At 41.9% G+C, this 15938-nt stretch overlaps 2 protein-coding genes across 7 annotated transcripts in view; both read left to right on the forward strand.

The window, feature by feature from the left end:
- LOC124636216 (FERM, ARHGEF and pleckstrin domain-containing protein 1-like) overlaps positions 1 to 15938 on the forward strand; it is a 63090-nt gene that overhangs the window by 33925 nt on the left and 13227 nt on the right. For 4 of the 6 annotated variants that reach the window (XM_047172177.1, XM_047172186.1, XM_047172195.1 and 1 more), the window contains 3 exons: positions 126 to 152; positions 1026 to 1109; positions 1196 to 1286. In XM_047172177.1, the coding sequence (XP_047028133.1) occupies positions 126 to 152; positions 1026 to 1109; positions 1196 to 1286 (202 nt within the window). The remainder of the gene's footprint in view (positions 1 to 125; positions 153 to 1025; positions 1110 to 1195; positions 1287 to 15938) is intronic. The other 2 variants (XM_047172220.1, XM_047172203.1) reach the window with 1 other exon arrangement.
- LOC124636199 lies at positions 1386 to 15839 on the forward strand. Its single transcript, XM_047172146.1, has one exon. The coding sequence runs from the start codon at positions 2444 to 2446 to the stop codon at positions 12488 to 12490; it is 10047 nt and encodes a 3348-aa protein (XP_047028102.1). The 5' UTR covers positions 1386 to 2443; the 3' UTR covers positions 12491 to 15839.

Below are 15938 nucleotides of genomic sequence, written 5' to 3' on the forward strand. Positions count from 1 at the left end.
ACATGACCTCGGTACAAATCCCGTAACATGTATCACGATATTTATACCAGTGTAGACAAAGCTTAAAAATATATCTCCAACGCTTGTATTTCAACTTCACATAGATTTGTGTTTGTTTCTTTCAGCTTTCAAAACTGTACTGCAATCAAATCGTAAGGGCCCAATATAAATTGGCTTGTTATATCAATTATTACAACGTTTCTAAACTGTTTGATGGATCATCTCTAACCGTTTGTCATCTTCAGGCATATCATCATAAATGTCTATTTTGGTTACATTTACAACCACAATCGTAAATTATTTATTTTATAATTCTTCATATTTAGCTCTCCGTGGGTTTTCTACTATGTATTTCTAAATCCGTCGTTCTATTATGTCGATACAATCCGTATTTTTATTTAGCTGTTTCTCAATTTATCTCATCACTCGTCCTTTAAAGTCGAAATAATTACCAACTACTAACTACCAACTACTACTAAACAGAAAACGTTTCTATTTCTCAGAAGTATGTAACCAAACTAGACGCAACGGGCATGGTAAAGGAGTCATGGGTCTTTATTCAATCTCTTTTCTTTTATCAAACGCATTGTACCGATCATTCATTCGTTCCTAATGATTGTCATTCGTTTCTTTCTCTCTTATTCCTATTCAATTGCAGTAGATCGATTGAGCATATCATACAGCCACTTACTGTAGAGATTATTTTGAAATATTAAAGACTATTATTTAGTATGCTTACTCGATGCTGCTAAGGCGAAATGAAGCTATTTTAATTCCAAAGAAAGATATAGAAATGGTCAATCTCATCTTATTCATTCGTGTTGCCCTAAATATCTATTTTTGTTGTGAATGATCCCACCCAGACCATTTCCGATATCTTGTGGGTGGCGGGTGTTGAATGCAAACATTAATGCACCTATTCGATCATCTCGCACTTTCCGTAATGCACTGACGGCACGGGGATCCATTTATATGTGAACAGTCCAGTGATGGGAGCTCGTCAATAACTGAGTAATGTTCCGCAGGCTCCCGAGCTAGTGACCCATGCCGAGGTCAATCATCATCCTACGGAGGATTCGCCTCTGCCTCATCGGACGACGACACCATTGGTTAGACATTTATTAGTGCTCCTTACTAAACGTGTTATTTTGTTATTAATTGTGATGTAATGTAACCATGTTGTTTATCGGCTTAGGTTTCTCCGGAGAGTACATGGAGCCAGGCGAGTTTGTCCCGTGCGGGTGGGCCCGGCCGCGCGCCCACTCCGCCGCCGCGTGCGCGCCCAGGTCAGAGCCCCCCCGCCTCGCCCCCCTCGCCCCGCTCGCCCCGCTCCCCGCCCACCGCGCGCCGCCCGCCGCTGCCCGACGCCGACCTCCCCTCTAGCGGTTACCCGGACTTCGTGCTCGCGAAGCATTCCTCGAGCTTTAAGAAGTCGTCCGAGCGGCTCGAGTACGAGCTGTCGCAGAGCAACATCTACTCGGCGTGCCCGTCCACGCGCTCGAGCCGCTCGGGGCGCTCGGGCGGGTCGCTGGGCGGCGGCGCGGGTCGGGCTCGCGTCACGTGGCGCCGCAGCGCGTCGTGCCGCAACCTGCGCGACTACAGCTTCGACGAGGCGGGCCGCGCCAAGCGGCGGCGCGACGCGCGCTCGCTGCTGGCCGACCTGGACGCGCTGGCGCGGCTGGACTCGCCCGTGTCGCGCTACGACGAGGCCCGCACGCGCGCCTTCGTGTTCGGCGAGCGCGGCTCCGCCGAGGCGGCCGCGCTGCTGCTGGGCCGCGCCTATTCCTCCTCCTTTCCAGGTGCCATCGGCGAGCCGCGCCTCGACCTGCCGTCGTTCGCGCGCACGGGCTCGCAGGACGACTTGTCGCATGATAGTTACGAGGTTATCGAGCGCTCCGACGACGAGTCGGAGACGCGGCGCTACGCGCGCGTGGCGCCGCTGGGCCGCAGCGCCGCGCACACGCGCTCCTGCTCGCTCGACTCAGGTAACGACCTCCCCTCCGACGACGACCGCTCGCTCTCGCACCTGTCCGAGAGCGACGACCACGACGACGCCGCGCCGCTCGACCTGGTCGCCCGCTACCGCAGCAACAACGACATCCCGCTCGACCCCTTCCTCGTCGACGACCCGCGCGTGCTGCCCAGAGAGAAGCTCTCGGTACGCTCTGATGGTAATTTCTATAAGGAAATCAAAAGAGCACTCGGCTCACGAACTTCGAGCCAAGAGTCGAAGAGTGACATTTATGATTCCAAAATATCCAAAAGTAGTGCTGAGTCTAGCAAGAAGTCGCGGGACAGTGTGTATCATACGGACAGTAAGAAGTCCCGCGAGACACTGAAGAGCAAAAGCTCCGATAGGTCAGGATCGCGAACCTCCAGTCAGGACTCCAAATCCGATTATTATGACTGTAAAAAGAATTTGTATGAGCCTGACGAAATTAGTATGAGGCGACGTAGTATTACTAGTATTCAGAACGCTTACATAGATCCATTCGAACCGATATCTCCATCGTCTAGCCCCGATTCGACCAAAGATTTCTTTGATACCCAAGCCACATTCATTAGTATGGAAAAGCCAGAGTACCGCGAGAAGACGCTTTTCGACAAGTCGCATGAAGACTTGATCGCTAATTTGGCTAACTCCCCTAATTATTATCTCTCTACGCCGTACTCGACCTTTCCAAGTAACAGCAAGCACGTTAAAGAGCCCAGTCCAATGCACTCAGCTAGCTTACAGCATGTGGAGTTGGATCAGTATTCCGGCCAGTTCGAATCTGATTCGAGCCCACCAAAGAAATCTGATGAGTTGTCAACTGAGGATGAAGATATGCATCCACAAACGACACATATTTGGCCAGAAAAAATAGTTGGACTCGATACTGAGATCGATAGTACTAGAGCTGCTAAAATACATAGCTATCAGCGCCGCCGTTCTTCTGATACAGTGTTCAGTTTCGATAAAGAAAAGATAGAATCACTTACGCGATCGATTAGTAAAGAGAATACTAACTCGCACCTCGTTAAAGAGTCATCGAATGAGTCTGATGTGAATGTAAGAGTTCTGCCAGCAATGGACAGCATTGAATATGCTAAAAACAAAGCTAGACAAGCTGCAATCCAGTCTGGTACTGTTTCAATTCTGCAATCAGAATTCGACAAACGTGGTGGCAAAGTTCATACTCATATCATCAGGAAAGAGAATTTGAAGGAGGAGTTAATGGCGAAGACTCACTTTGATGAATATAATCCTAAGCTTATTCTGGAGACGAGTTCTAGTAGCCGCTTGGCTGATACTACTGTTCCATACACTCATCCGACTGTTGAACGTACTAAAAGCGATCCAAACAGTTTAGCTAACAGACCACGCTTCAGCAGTGTTAACTCTCGTAGACACGTTCTAATGCATCAGAAATCTATTGACTTAACTCCAGCAGAATCCAGTGATGAAGATTATATTTTCCGTCAAATACCAAGTGCACCGCCGATCGCTACTAAGCGTTCACACTTCGAACTCCCTTCGAGGCTGCCCGATCATATTCGACCACCTTTCGATTTGCCTAAGAACTACTTCAAGGAGTTCGACGCGTTCAAGGCAGGTTTCAAGGACAATAAGAAAGTTGTTGATGATGGTTACGATATTCCGTATGTATTACATAAGCGGCATGTGATGAATGGAACTGCTCCGTCTCCTCATGACGATCAGCGACAACCGCCTGATATTGTAATGCTTCCTCCGCAAAATGGCCGTCATGTAGTCAGTGCTCATCCTAGATGCAAGTATCATGATCATCCTAAGTCGCCTCGTTCTCCTAAATCGCCGAAGTCTCCCAAATCACCGAAATCTCCTAAGTCTCCTAAGTCACCAAAGTCTCCGAAATCACCAAAATCTCCGAAATCACCACGTAACAGTATACAAGTGGAACACACTTCCAAGTTCTTGGAAGTTGAAAATCGTGACTTCTTATTCACTCAAAATATCGATCTATCTAAAGTGGATCCGGTGACGCTAGAAGTAGACAAAAGCGGTCAAATGCAACATTTACCTAGCCCTAAGAGGGATATAACTAAAAAGTTGGACCCTGCTTTGCTAGAACAGCTGAATTCGAAACTCAGTCAGATAGAAAGCGATTCCGCTACAAGCTCAAAAACCGATAGTATCAGACAAGAGCCTTTATATCCGTGCGATATAAAGTTCACAATTAACGGCCGCAATGTGGCCCAACCGCCTATTTGCAAGGATCCAAAACCCCTTACCGCTGCGGAAAAATTACGAGCTGACATAAAGTCAAAGTCAGATAAGATTCCGACGAAAAGAGGCCAGAAGGCAAGAGGGACTGGCAAGAAGGGGCCGGGGAGTAAAATAAAAGGGAAAAGTAATAACAAGATTCGAATCACCTCATTTTCTTCGGACGATGAGAGTGTTGACTCTGATGATGTTTTCGGTACTACTGAAGCTGCCCCGAAACTAGAATTTTCACCCCCGCAATCCCGTAAAGATTTGGAACCTATTCTACAATTGGAATATGATAAGATTACATCTGGGGCTTGGCACAGAGGTCAAACTATGAGTTCGACAGAAATTGAAGGGTCTCCGCCTCAATGTAGAAAATTAGCTGAGTTAGAAGCTAAATACAATCCTCAAGTACTTGACAGCGTAAGTGGTAACGCTACGGAATTACGAAGAATTTCTGAACGTTCCATTTCGATCCCAAGTTCTGAAGATGATGTTGCAATAAAATTTACTGAGGTTAAACAGTCTAGTAAGGAAAGTTCGCCATGGGAGTACAACGAAAATATCCCCTCGCCGATATTGGAAAGTACAGAGTTCCTTAAATCTGATGACGAACACTTAGCTGATATGGAAATTCAGAAAGTGACAGGTATTCAGACTGAAGATAAAAGTGACACAAAAGAAGTCAAAAAAGAGACTGCGAAACTGGACGTGAAGAAAAGTTTAAGAGATGAACTAATATCTCCTATGCTACGTAAACCAGGTGGGACTCCAATACTCTTTGCTCATGCTAGATTGAATCTTTCCGAAGGTTCAGTTTTCTCCCTTCAGCGTCAGAAAGCGACACAAGACTCACCCACAGCTAGTCGTAGAGCTAAAAGCTTGGACACGCCTGTTATTCAATTACATAGACTGCCACCTATGAATGCCTTTTCTTCAAAGGACGACACTGTCGAAGATATCAATGAAGAAGGCGAAATACTCGAAGAAAAACCTTTGATTGACGAAAAGCCAAAAGGAACAGCTGTGAAGAAAGACACAATCGATAAAATTGATGAACTTGAGGAAGAACCACTTCCAGAACCAGAAGATCTTAAGTCAGTTGTCATTGACAACGAAGAGCTACAGTTATTGGAAGACCTGGTTGAACAGCGTCGTCCGAGATCGTTTAAGCGCAGATACGATTTGACTAAATTAAAGTCTCATGCTGCTCGATCTCCTCTCAGCAGATCGCCGCTGTCTCGCTCACCTATATCGAAATCACCATCACGGTCACCTACTTCTTCATTGAACTCTCCTCGGGGTAGTATCAGGAAATTGTCGGATTTGAGTGAAGACCAAATTGTACCGGACATTGAAAGAATTAAACGTAAGGAGAAGAAAAAGTTAACATTGAAACCAAAGTCTGATGAAAAGCAAAAGTTAACTAGCAAACTTAACAAGGGTGGTTCTTTAGATACGAACGCTACCAAGATAAAGGCGTTACAAACTCAGAAATCTCTGCCTTCGTCTCTAAAAGAGCGTCCAGACTTCCTCACAGTGCCACCACTTGACATGGCAAGGGCTAAGAGCCAGGAATTGGAACAATCCGCAAAGAAATTTGCGAAAGAGAAGTCAAAGTCGTTGGAAAAGATGGATATAAAACGAGGTAGTAGCAAGGAGAGGACAAAATCACAAGAAGAAAGCGATACAGAAATTGCAAAGCGCAAAGAGAAGCAACAGATGTTGTTTGAAGCTGCGTTGAAGCAAACTAAGACATTAATTAGTCCCGTCAAAGATACCATGCCGCCGTTCCCACCACCAGAAGATAAAATTGTTGTTAAAACTGAAGGGGACAAAATCATTATTGAGACTAAGATAAATAGCAAAGCCGAGGACCACGTATTTATAGCTAAGTCACCTAAGAAACTAGATAATAAACTAACTGGCAAAATCAGTAGAAGTTTTGAAGATCAAAAGACTACCAAAACGCCCAGCAAGATGAATAAGAGCATGGATGATAAAAATAGTCAATCATTAGAAGACAAGTTTGATGATTTAGCTGCTCTACAGAAGTCACCTAAAACTTTATCTAAAAAACAAGAGATCAAACAGCAAATAGAAGGCAAGGTGGTATATCAAAAAATAAGTCCTGGAGCTAAGTCCAAGAGTTTAGATAGAAAGGTGGAAGTACATTTGGATAATAAAGCGAAATCCAAGAGTTTGGATCGAAATTACGTGACACCGGCGTCAATGTTGCCAGAGAACGAAAAACATTTCAAACAAGAAGTTGTCAAAGTAGACGTTCACCCCACTGTAGTTGAAGAACCAGAAATACTTCCAAGAGAACCAGAAGTTAAAGAAACTTCACCCTCTAATAGTTACAAAGACAAGACTGAGGATGATTCTTCAATGGAATGGATGACAAGTTCTCAACACACTATCATAGAAAATGACACACAAACTGTCATCATGGAACGTCGTAAAATGGATATTTACAACAAACAGAGACAGACTGAACTACAAGAAAGTAGGAGTAATCAAGACATTCATTCGTTAGTCTCTTCAGAACGAAAACCAGAAGTAACTCGTTTGACCAGTGAGGAAGAATCTCTGACTGAAGTCAGTGAATTGAAAGTATCTGACGAAAGTAACATGCTGGGACTGTCGTTGCCATATATTGACGCTGATAGTTCATCAGATCAGGAACAGAAAAAGCCTAAGGTGCCTCGTGGGATGAGCGATGATTCTGGCTCATGGATGACAGTGGACTATGAAGAAACAACCTTGGATACTGAGTTACCTCTTTCTGATGCAAGCAGTAAAACTCGAGCTAGGAGACCTTTAGATCCTCAAGGGACATTTGACGAGTCTTCCGCAAGCTTGATGGAGTTCCTGAAACAAGAATCCATGTCTCAAGCAATGTCAGATAGTGAAACCGAACGTGGTCCAAGAATACCGCGAGAACCTCCTAAGACTATAGATTTGTCTATGAGCAAGTGGAAAAATAAGAATAAAATTATTGTAACGCCACCACAAGAAAACAGTCCGACGATTGAGAACATACCGTTTATTGATTCTAGCACATCAAAGTCTAATAAATCTGAAGGCGAACATACTGGTAGTTCTGGTAGCGATAAGTCTCCTACTGAACAGAAACCAGATCAGAGGACGTTATTGTCTGCTAAGTCGAGGCGCAGTGAGCTGTTAAAGTTGAGCGCGGAAAGGTCTCGAAGTTCTGAATCTACTTCTTGGACTAGTATTGAGAAAGATGTCAGTCCATCTAGTCATATCAAGGGCAGTTCCATTGACGATGAATCCAGTGTCAGCTGCTCAATTGCTAGGCCTTTGGGTATTTCGCAGGACATCGAAAAGTTAAATAAGAAGGATCGTGAGTGTTTGGAGGAATTGAAACAAGCGATGGAATATGGAGAGGAACACTTGCTATCTCAACATACACTATCTAGCGATCATTCAAAATCAAATTCCAAATCGCCGTCACCTATACCCGAAATTACTCGTATTGAAAGTCCTAGGAGTCCATCTAAGTACGGTACTAGAAAATCTCCAACTCCGACCTTAGAAAAACAAGGTCAAGTGGATTCTCAGAAAGCACCTACTGATTCGGATTCCAGTTCGGAAAGCATTGATAGAACGGTTGAGCAATTGTCACGGCCAAGCGCTAAGAAGAGCGGCCTTGAAAAAATAGGCAAAGCTGTTATAGAAGAATCGGAATCTAGTCAATCAGCTGCCTCAAAAGCTTCTGACGCAGCTAAAGAATTGCAAAAGACTGTTAAAAAGACTAAAATTGCTATTACTATATCTCAAGAGGACCAAAACACAACAATTGATTTTGATGACGATGGTAATGTCATAACATCGTCATTTGAAAGAGGTGAAATCATGAAAAAGCGAGCACTTAAAGATCACGATCAAAAGAGTTCATCTAAATCAAGTGTTGATACTACGACCACAACAACGCCGTCTAAAGGATCTCTAAGTGTTGATGACTCATCTTCTCGAAGAAAGGGACGTCTTCTTGATGATCAGAAGAGTTCATCTAAATCCAGTATGGATTCCCGAGGATCCTTGAGCGTTGAATCTCGAGGATCATTCGAGACAACAGAATCGACTTCTGGATCTCTTGGCGAAGCTTATCGTCGTGGCGAAGAATTGAAACCGACATGGAGACCCTTCTTTGGTGCTTCAGGTAGCGAAAATAGTACAAGTATTGAAGAAGCTTGGATACCACAGGACCATGAGGGATATGAAAACTTGGGTAATAAAGAAGCCTTTGAATATAACAATCAAAGAATGTTAGATGACTTCCAAACGTTTTCGAAAAATCCTCCATTGTCAGCTAACACATCTAAAGATTCAACTGATGCAGACTTTACAGACGATCTAAACGATTTCCCAGTTAACTTCTTGTACCCAGCTACGTCATCCAGCAATACTTCGGATGTCGTTATAGGTTACGGTCAAACATTTGGTCGTACACTGTCACGTATATCAGAACGTAGCACTGCATCAGAAAAAACGAGTGCAGACGAAGATTCTACAAAGGCATGTTCTCGTTCAGAAAGCATTAACGAGGAGTCTCTTAATTCCAGTGATCATCAAGCCAGTCTTAGCTCCGACCCGCCTAGTAACGCAAACGTCGCCTACATATCAGATACGGATAGACGCACTTCAGCTGAAATGCCTGACATACCCATAGATCAAACTAAAATTAGTGAGATGTACGAATCTAAACGAGATGTTGAAAAAGCTAGTAGGGCTTTTGACGCATTGGATTCAAAGAAATCTAATGGCAGTCCTGGTAAGCCTGGTGGTCTCACACCAAAAGCACCGTCAAAGCAATCTTCAGCCAGTGAGAGCCAGGAGTCAGATGATTGGCCACTACCGGAGTTGCCTCCTCAAGCAGCAAGTAGACCTGCATATTTAGATGAGATTGGTAGAAAAGAGTCGAGTGATTTTGATCAATGGCCTTCCCTCCCCTCCAGTTTATTGGAGACGCCTATCGTAGAAAAAGTCCATATTTACTACATGAGTAATGAACCAGAACAGCCCACTAAAGTTACTTTACAATCGGAAAGTTCCAAAGATCATTTGGCTGGTTCCGATGACGACAGTGACACACTCAACAATGACGATGATTTGGAGAAAGATATTCAAGAGTCTAAATCCGAGAAATCTGCTGAAGCAAGTGAAGAGAATTCTCCAAAAAATTCTAAAGTTATTCCTTACGATCAATCAGGTTACATGGTGGAACCATTGGAGAAAAATGATGAATACACTTGTCATAAAAGTGTAGTACCAAATTATGATAAGTCCTGCCTGAGTGGAACCATTAGCAAGGCGACATGTCTGATGGGTGATGTAGGCTCGTGTTGTTCCCGTTCCGAACATAAATCATTTAACATCAAAAGCAATTTGGATGAAAAAGTGATTATAAGTCAGCCACAGAAGTCACCTACTAACCATAGTCCGATATACGAGGATGATCATTTATATGCCGATGATGTGTTCGGTGGAGATAGTAAGTCTCTTTCACCGGATTTCGATAAAGGTTTCTCTCAGCTGGGCACCCAGAAATATTCTTTCGGCTCGAATAATTCTGATACATCCATTGACGATCTCCTGTCGCAGACTAATGCCGAGGATACTGTCCGTGCGGTAGCTAAATTAAGTACAGGAAGTGCTGGTACTTGCAAGAGATGCAGCCACAGTAGCCATTCGGAAGAAGAAACCAGTTCTTTTGGAACTGATTTAGATGGTACCGTCAAAATTGGACTGCCTCAGAAGAAATGCACTCATAGCTCACATTCTGAAGACACATCCATTTGCCTGAGTATTTCTGAATGGTCAACTGGTACAAACACAGTGCGCCAGTATGCCAATCTGTCGGCCTCTGAAAGTATATCCGCTGTATCTGTGCCTAAGAGTGACAAGTCAGACAAGGCCTCGAAAGTGTATTCGTCTTCACATGGAAGTAAGAAAAGCGAACAAAAATTAAAATTGGGCTCTCAAGCAGAGATGAGCTCTAAAAGTAGCAGTCTAGACAAGAGCTCTGATAATATAAAATACGATAAATTGTGCAGCTCTGATACCACTATTTCGAGGAAAGGTATGGACAGCAGTTCAGGCACAAAGAGCGATAGTACATTGACCCTAGCTCAGTCTATATCAGATTGGTCGGCTAGTACTAGTCACACGCTAGTTGCCACTGCTCGCGACGATCAAGCAGAAGCAGACAATACAAAATCCGATGACACAATAGTAAGAGATGCTGGTAATGCTGAAGACAGGCCCGAAACGGAAATAATTATAACAAAAGTAACTTCTCCTACAAAAGAAATTGAGGAAGCAAAAGAACCAGTGCTCAGGCTGACTGCTTCGTATATAGGCAAAACGGATAAGTCATCTTCTATCAGTTATAGCGATAAATCGGATAAATCCAGCTCTAGCTCTTTGAGTAGCTTACAGAAACATGCCAATGGAGTACTGAGATTTGACCAAAGGCAAGGATTCACTGTTCAAGATGAAACTCACGAGCGCTATCCAAAAGCGCCGCCGAAAAGTTTGAGCTACGAGGAACAGACACACAGATATTCAAAGCCAACAACGCGATGCCAAAGTGAAGATAGCGGCTTCAAACCTTACTTCGTTAGCGAACAACCTGAGCTGGATATAGACATGCCGTCACAATTATACAGCCAAGAAGAGAAACATAGTGAACGCTATCAAAGTCAAGAATTTTCTAATATAATGCGGGAAGAAGGAGGACCTAGCGGGAAATTCATACGATCCGACTACAAGCCTTTAGCTAAACATGCAAGTTACGATGATAAAACACTGTCCAAGAATCAGATAAAGGAGTATAAAACGTCTCAGCAGTATCGAAGCAAGCCTAAAAGCTGGTCGTTCCACGAGCATTATCTCGCTTCGTCCGATCTGCCCGTCATTGCAGTCCCTGAAATACCTTCTGTACACAGGGAGCTTTCGGAAAAGAGATCTGCTGAAAGATCTGGTAAGACTCCTTTATCTAGGTGTTCTCCTTATTATTCCAGTAGTTTGAGCTCAGAGTCTCCTCCAATACAACCATTAAAAGCGCCTGTTAAGAAATCATTACTTGTTCGTAATATTTCGCTGAAGAGTCCCCCGAGTGGCAATGATACCGATAGCTCATTAGATGTTATTCGAGATCCTCGAGAGCGAATGAAAACTTTCAGGCGAAAGAAGCAGGTCACTAGCGCACGTAAAAGACAAGAGCGCATACAAGATGTGCTCGAAGAAGATTCCACCAAGAGCCAGTACTCTTCAGAAAGTGATATGCTCGGTGGAAAATATCTGGCAGTAGAGGAATCTCTACGTCGAATGGAAAGCTCAGAATGCTCGGATAGCTATGTTCCTGAAGTAGAATCGGGTTCATCAGAGATGTCCAAAGGTGATTCTAAAAATTACGACATTCAGGAAGCTAGTTATTCTGAGGACGAGGGCCAAGATGAATACGCTAAATACAAGAGTGCCAACTATGAAGCACAACAATTTCCGATCAATATAGCTCCGATGCAGTTCCAAGGATTCGGATCTTCTGCTGATGAAGATGAAATGGGTTTTCCGCGATTTGATCGCCTGGGTCGCTTGCGTCATCCTTACCTCGACTCCCAGGAGCCTCCCTACGTTTCAGAGGATAGTCCTCCGAGGGTTTCTTATTCGAATAAGAGTAGTCGGCAATCTTCTCTCAAGAAGTCAAAGTCGACTACAGTTTACCGTCAGGCAGAGGACCCAAATCTAGGCGAATCATCTGGTCAGCACCAGCAAATGGTATTCTATGATGAACAAAGTGACAGAGATGATTCTGACGATTATGCTTACCCGATCGATACTATAAAGAGGGCCCCAAAAATGCCCAAGTCTGGTAGCTATATGTTTGAGCGCGGAGAGTCGGTAGCTTACTCCGATACGGAGCTGCCGCATGATAAGGATGAGTACGAGGAGTACAGAGGCAGTCCCTACCCTGAGCAGTACGAGGAAGTGGTGATGTTCCAGACGCAGGAATGTTACCCGCAATACGAGCACGAGCTCGATGAGAGCAGGGATGGGAACCAGGAGCATTACGCGAGGGATCTGGACCAACGTTTCAGTCTGAATAATGTAGAGAGGTTTTATTCTAGTCACTACGTCGACTCACAAGCTTCTAGCGATAGTCCTGAGCAAAAGTTTGATGTGTCCACTCTGCCCCCGCCTCTTTGCTCTGACGACGAAAACGATTAAGCTGACGTAGTTTGAGGTACAATTTCATATTACATTTAGTTTGGTCGTTGTCACCCCTCGCCTCGTCGGCTAACCGTTCTTTACTCTTTATGCGAGCGTGACAGCTGATTAGCGTTTCGAAATTTAAATTCCAATTAATGCAATTATTGTTATATTGATATTAGGGTACTCATTATATTGAATATTTACATTGTCACTTTAAATATTTAGTAAAATAATAAATTAAAAAATATCTAGTGCCAATTCCCGGATAGCGCGACCCTTTTGACTATTGTGTGAACGCGGACTCATACCTACCTATAGCTTGATAAGTGTTTAGGTGTAGTTATATGTGTACTAAATTATACATTTCCAGACGTCTTACTCATCAAATACTGATCAATATAACGATAACTCGAATATATCTCTACGTTCTTAGTTTATTTAGACCCTAGAGCTAAAGCTTCAAGGAACTGCAATACAGGTATAATAAACACGTAGTGCCAAATTCTTCTAGTCAAATACTTTAGAGTTTTCAACCTTTATAAAAGTTATATTCGTTGATAAAAATATCCTGAAAATAGTATTATTGTAAAGGCTGTGATTTACTTTGTGTGGTGATGAGATCCAAGATCTGAGTTGTTCTGTTTAGGCGTTTACTGCTCAAACGATCGATGCATTGTTTCTGTACTTAGCACGTTGTTCATTTGTCTTAGTTTACTAGTATTGTTAACTTTATTTCGTTTTGTCCATGTCACTAGTTATTACAACATGGGATCTGCATTCGTGCCAAATCTGCTCAATTTTTTCCGACACTTTATATTATGATAATTTATTGTAACATTTTTAATATTGAATTTTGGAAATCTTGAATATGTTATAGTCGAAATAGATTGAGGTTACAAGATAACGTGTCGTGTGGGTTAAATAATAGCGGTGTTTAATTGAATAATCATCGAAGTTAATGACTGCGTCGCATAAACTAAATTTCTTCCAAATTGTAAAATATTTTGAGAATTATTAATATGTTTTGATCACCAATGTGTAAAGTACTAGTTCTGTTATTCTTAATGCACAGTAGTTTGCTTACAAAAATATTTCTAAATTATATCATAACGTACAAAGGGACTTATTGGTGGAAATGAAGGAAAAGTCTTCGATCGATTCCTAAAACTCCCTGTAAAATGCACAAGCATTAGATGTTATTTATTATTTAATGTTTTAAAAACGAAATGATAAATTGCTAGGTCTGTTATGCTTCGCACCTGCGATCTGCTTCGTGAATATGTCTGACTGAAACTTAGTACTGTCAACTCTATGTGGTATAGTTTCAAACAGCCAGTAACATACCTACATGGTATTTGCAGGTGCAAACCTCTTTTCGCGTATAAAATAATTTCTCGAACTTCAATTTCCTTTTTCAACCTTACAATCTTTGCTTCATTTTGAAGACATATTGTCATAAATATTCTCGTGTTATTTGCCAAAAACCGAATGCAAATTTACCCTGCTGCGGTTGATTTATATTTAGATAGGAATAAATTTATCGAAAACTAGACGAATTGTGTGTCGGTGTAGTTGTGAGACGATTTATTTGGGAATTAGAGTTAGTCATAAGTCGTGTAATGAGTGGAGTATAATGAAAAATAATTATAAAAAAAATACACTTCTGTCTGCTCTGGTTTTGAAATAATTTTATTTGGATGGTTCTAGTAGAGTTACGGTAATGGAGTACTGAGCAGTGTGCTTGAATGAGTTGGTGGCATGGAGAACAAAATGTCTAGCGGAGACATTACGCAAAATCTCCTAAGAAAGTAGCGCGCCAAAATGCGGGTGTTCGGGAGACGAGGAACGTTACTATATCTGCCCTCTTTAGAACCCGCCCATTTATTTTGGAACCAAATCGCCAATCAATCAAGATCAATCTATTGACAGATGTGTCAAGATACCCGAACGCCTTATGAGTAAATAATCGTCTTGGTCACGTCTACTGTCCGTTACTTGACCTCAGAAGAAGGCCTACCTGCCTGACCTACCCCCTCATGTCATTTCCGCTAATCTTTCTTTCCTCCGTGGTTGGTGGTATCGTTTGAACTGAATAGAACAGAATGAACTAAAATGTTTTGAGTGATTACAAGGTCCTTATTCAAGCAGACTGGTGTTGTCTCTGGCTTAGAAACTTCACTTGTTTTTTCTTAAGAAATATTTTACTATACAGATTATGCTGATGTTTTAAATAAAGTATATTTTATGTTATGCATTGGGAAAGCCAATGCGTTGTAGAAAATGTTATATAATTTGCATAAAATTATTCCTAAACTTATGAAATTTTATCTATATCGAACCCTTTACAGTGTTTATAATGTTTTTCATTACTTTTCTGATATGCAAGTAAGTACGAACTAATGTTATAGGGAGTAACGTTCAAATTATTTATATGTTTTAATCGAATGATTTACTTTTAATTGACAATGACTGAAATTACAACTAACGATGAGAATATTGTAGAGGCGCGTAGTTTACAATTTTAGTGCTTACTTGCGTGTCAGAAGAGATGTTATATTCGAATATTATCCTATAAACCCTGTGCTAAATAGTGTTCAATTATAATTGAATAAAAATAATAATGGTCGTGTGTGCACGAAGCAATTTTTAGTCTACTAGCGTGTAAGAGGTCCTCGGGCCTCCCTAGTTAGTGCAATAACTGTACGGTACGATATTAAAAATCTTAGTACTTAAGTATTTCGACTTTTCGATTGAGAGTGTACAATCCGAATAGACTGTAATGTTACGATTTCAATGAATTTGTTTATGTTTGATACCCTGCTTTGGATGCGAGCGTGTGAATTTAACGAGCTGAAATAAATCTTCAGCCAACTTGCTAAATGTCTGGCTAGATGAATTCAAAATATCTTCCATAAGAACTGAAGAAATCGTATGTTGAAGAATGATATGAGAAAAGAGTAGACCAACTTTACTTGCTATTTCTTTTCATTGATAACAAATTAACGTGCATATTCTATTAGGAAAACTTTGCTAGACTCCAAGGATTCTTTTTTATATGATCTGAAAAGCGTTCATTCTAATGCAGATTGTATAGTTTTCATGTTACCTGTCCATTCGCTCTAGAATTACAGCAACAATTTCATCCGTTTTCATCGATTGAGTATCATTCGTGAACATATAGTAGTCATTCGCGCCGCATCCGAAGCGGGAGTATAAAATCATGTAATAATAAAAAATATTGTTTCGATTTATTGAAACGTTACTTCCTTTTTGAATTTATATGTGAGTGATAGTGTACTGTACACGGCACTGCTCCGCCTTGCCGGGGATAGTTAAACAATAAAAACATAAAAATATGCAAGGAGTTTTTAATGTTACGTTATTTTTTTTTGGTTTGTTACCTGAGTATATCCTTTAACTTTGAACCTTAAGAACTTTTTGCACAAAAGCTGCCAGGATGTTT

This window comes from Helicoverpa zea, chromosome 2, assembly GCF_022581195.2.
Source record: "Helicoverpa zea isolate HzStark_Cry1AcR chromosome 2, ilHelZeax1.1, whole genome shotgun sequence".
Classification (NCBI taxonomy): Eukaryota; Metazoa; Arthropoda; class Insecta; order Lepidoptera; family Noctuidae; genus Helicoverpa; species Helicoverpa zea.

Bases quoted from the DNA above. Each gene is read 5' to 3' on its own strand.
- LOC124636199 (XM_047172146.1), top strand. From the start codon at position 2,444: ATGAGGCGACGTAGTATTACTAGTATTCAGAACGCTTACATAGATCCA.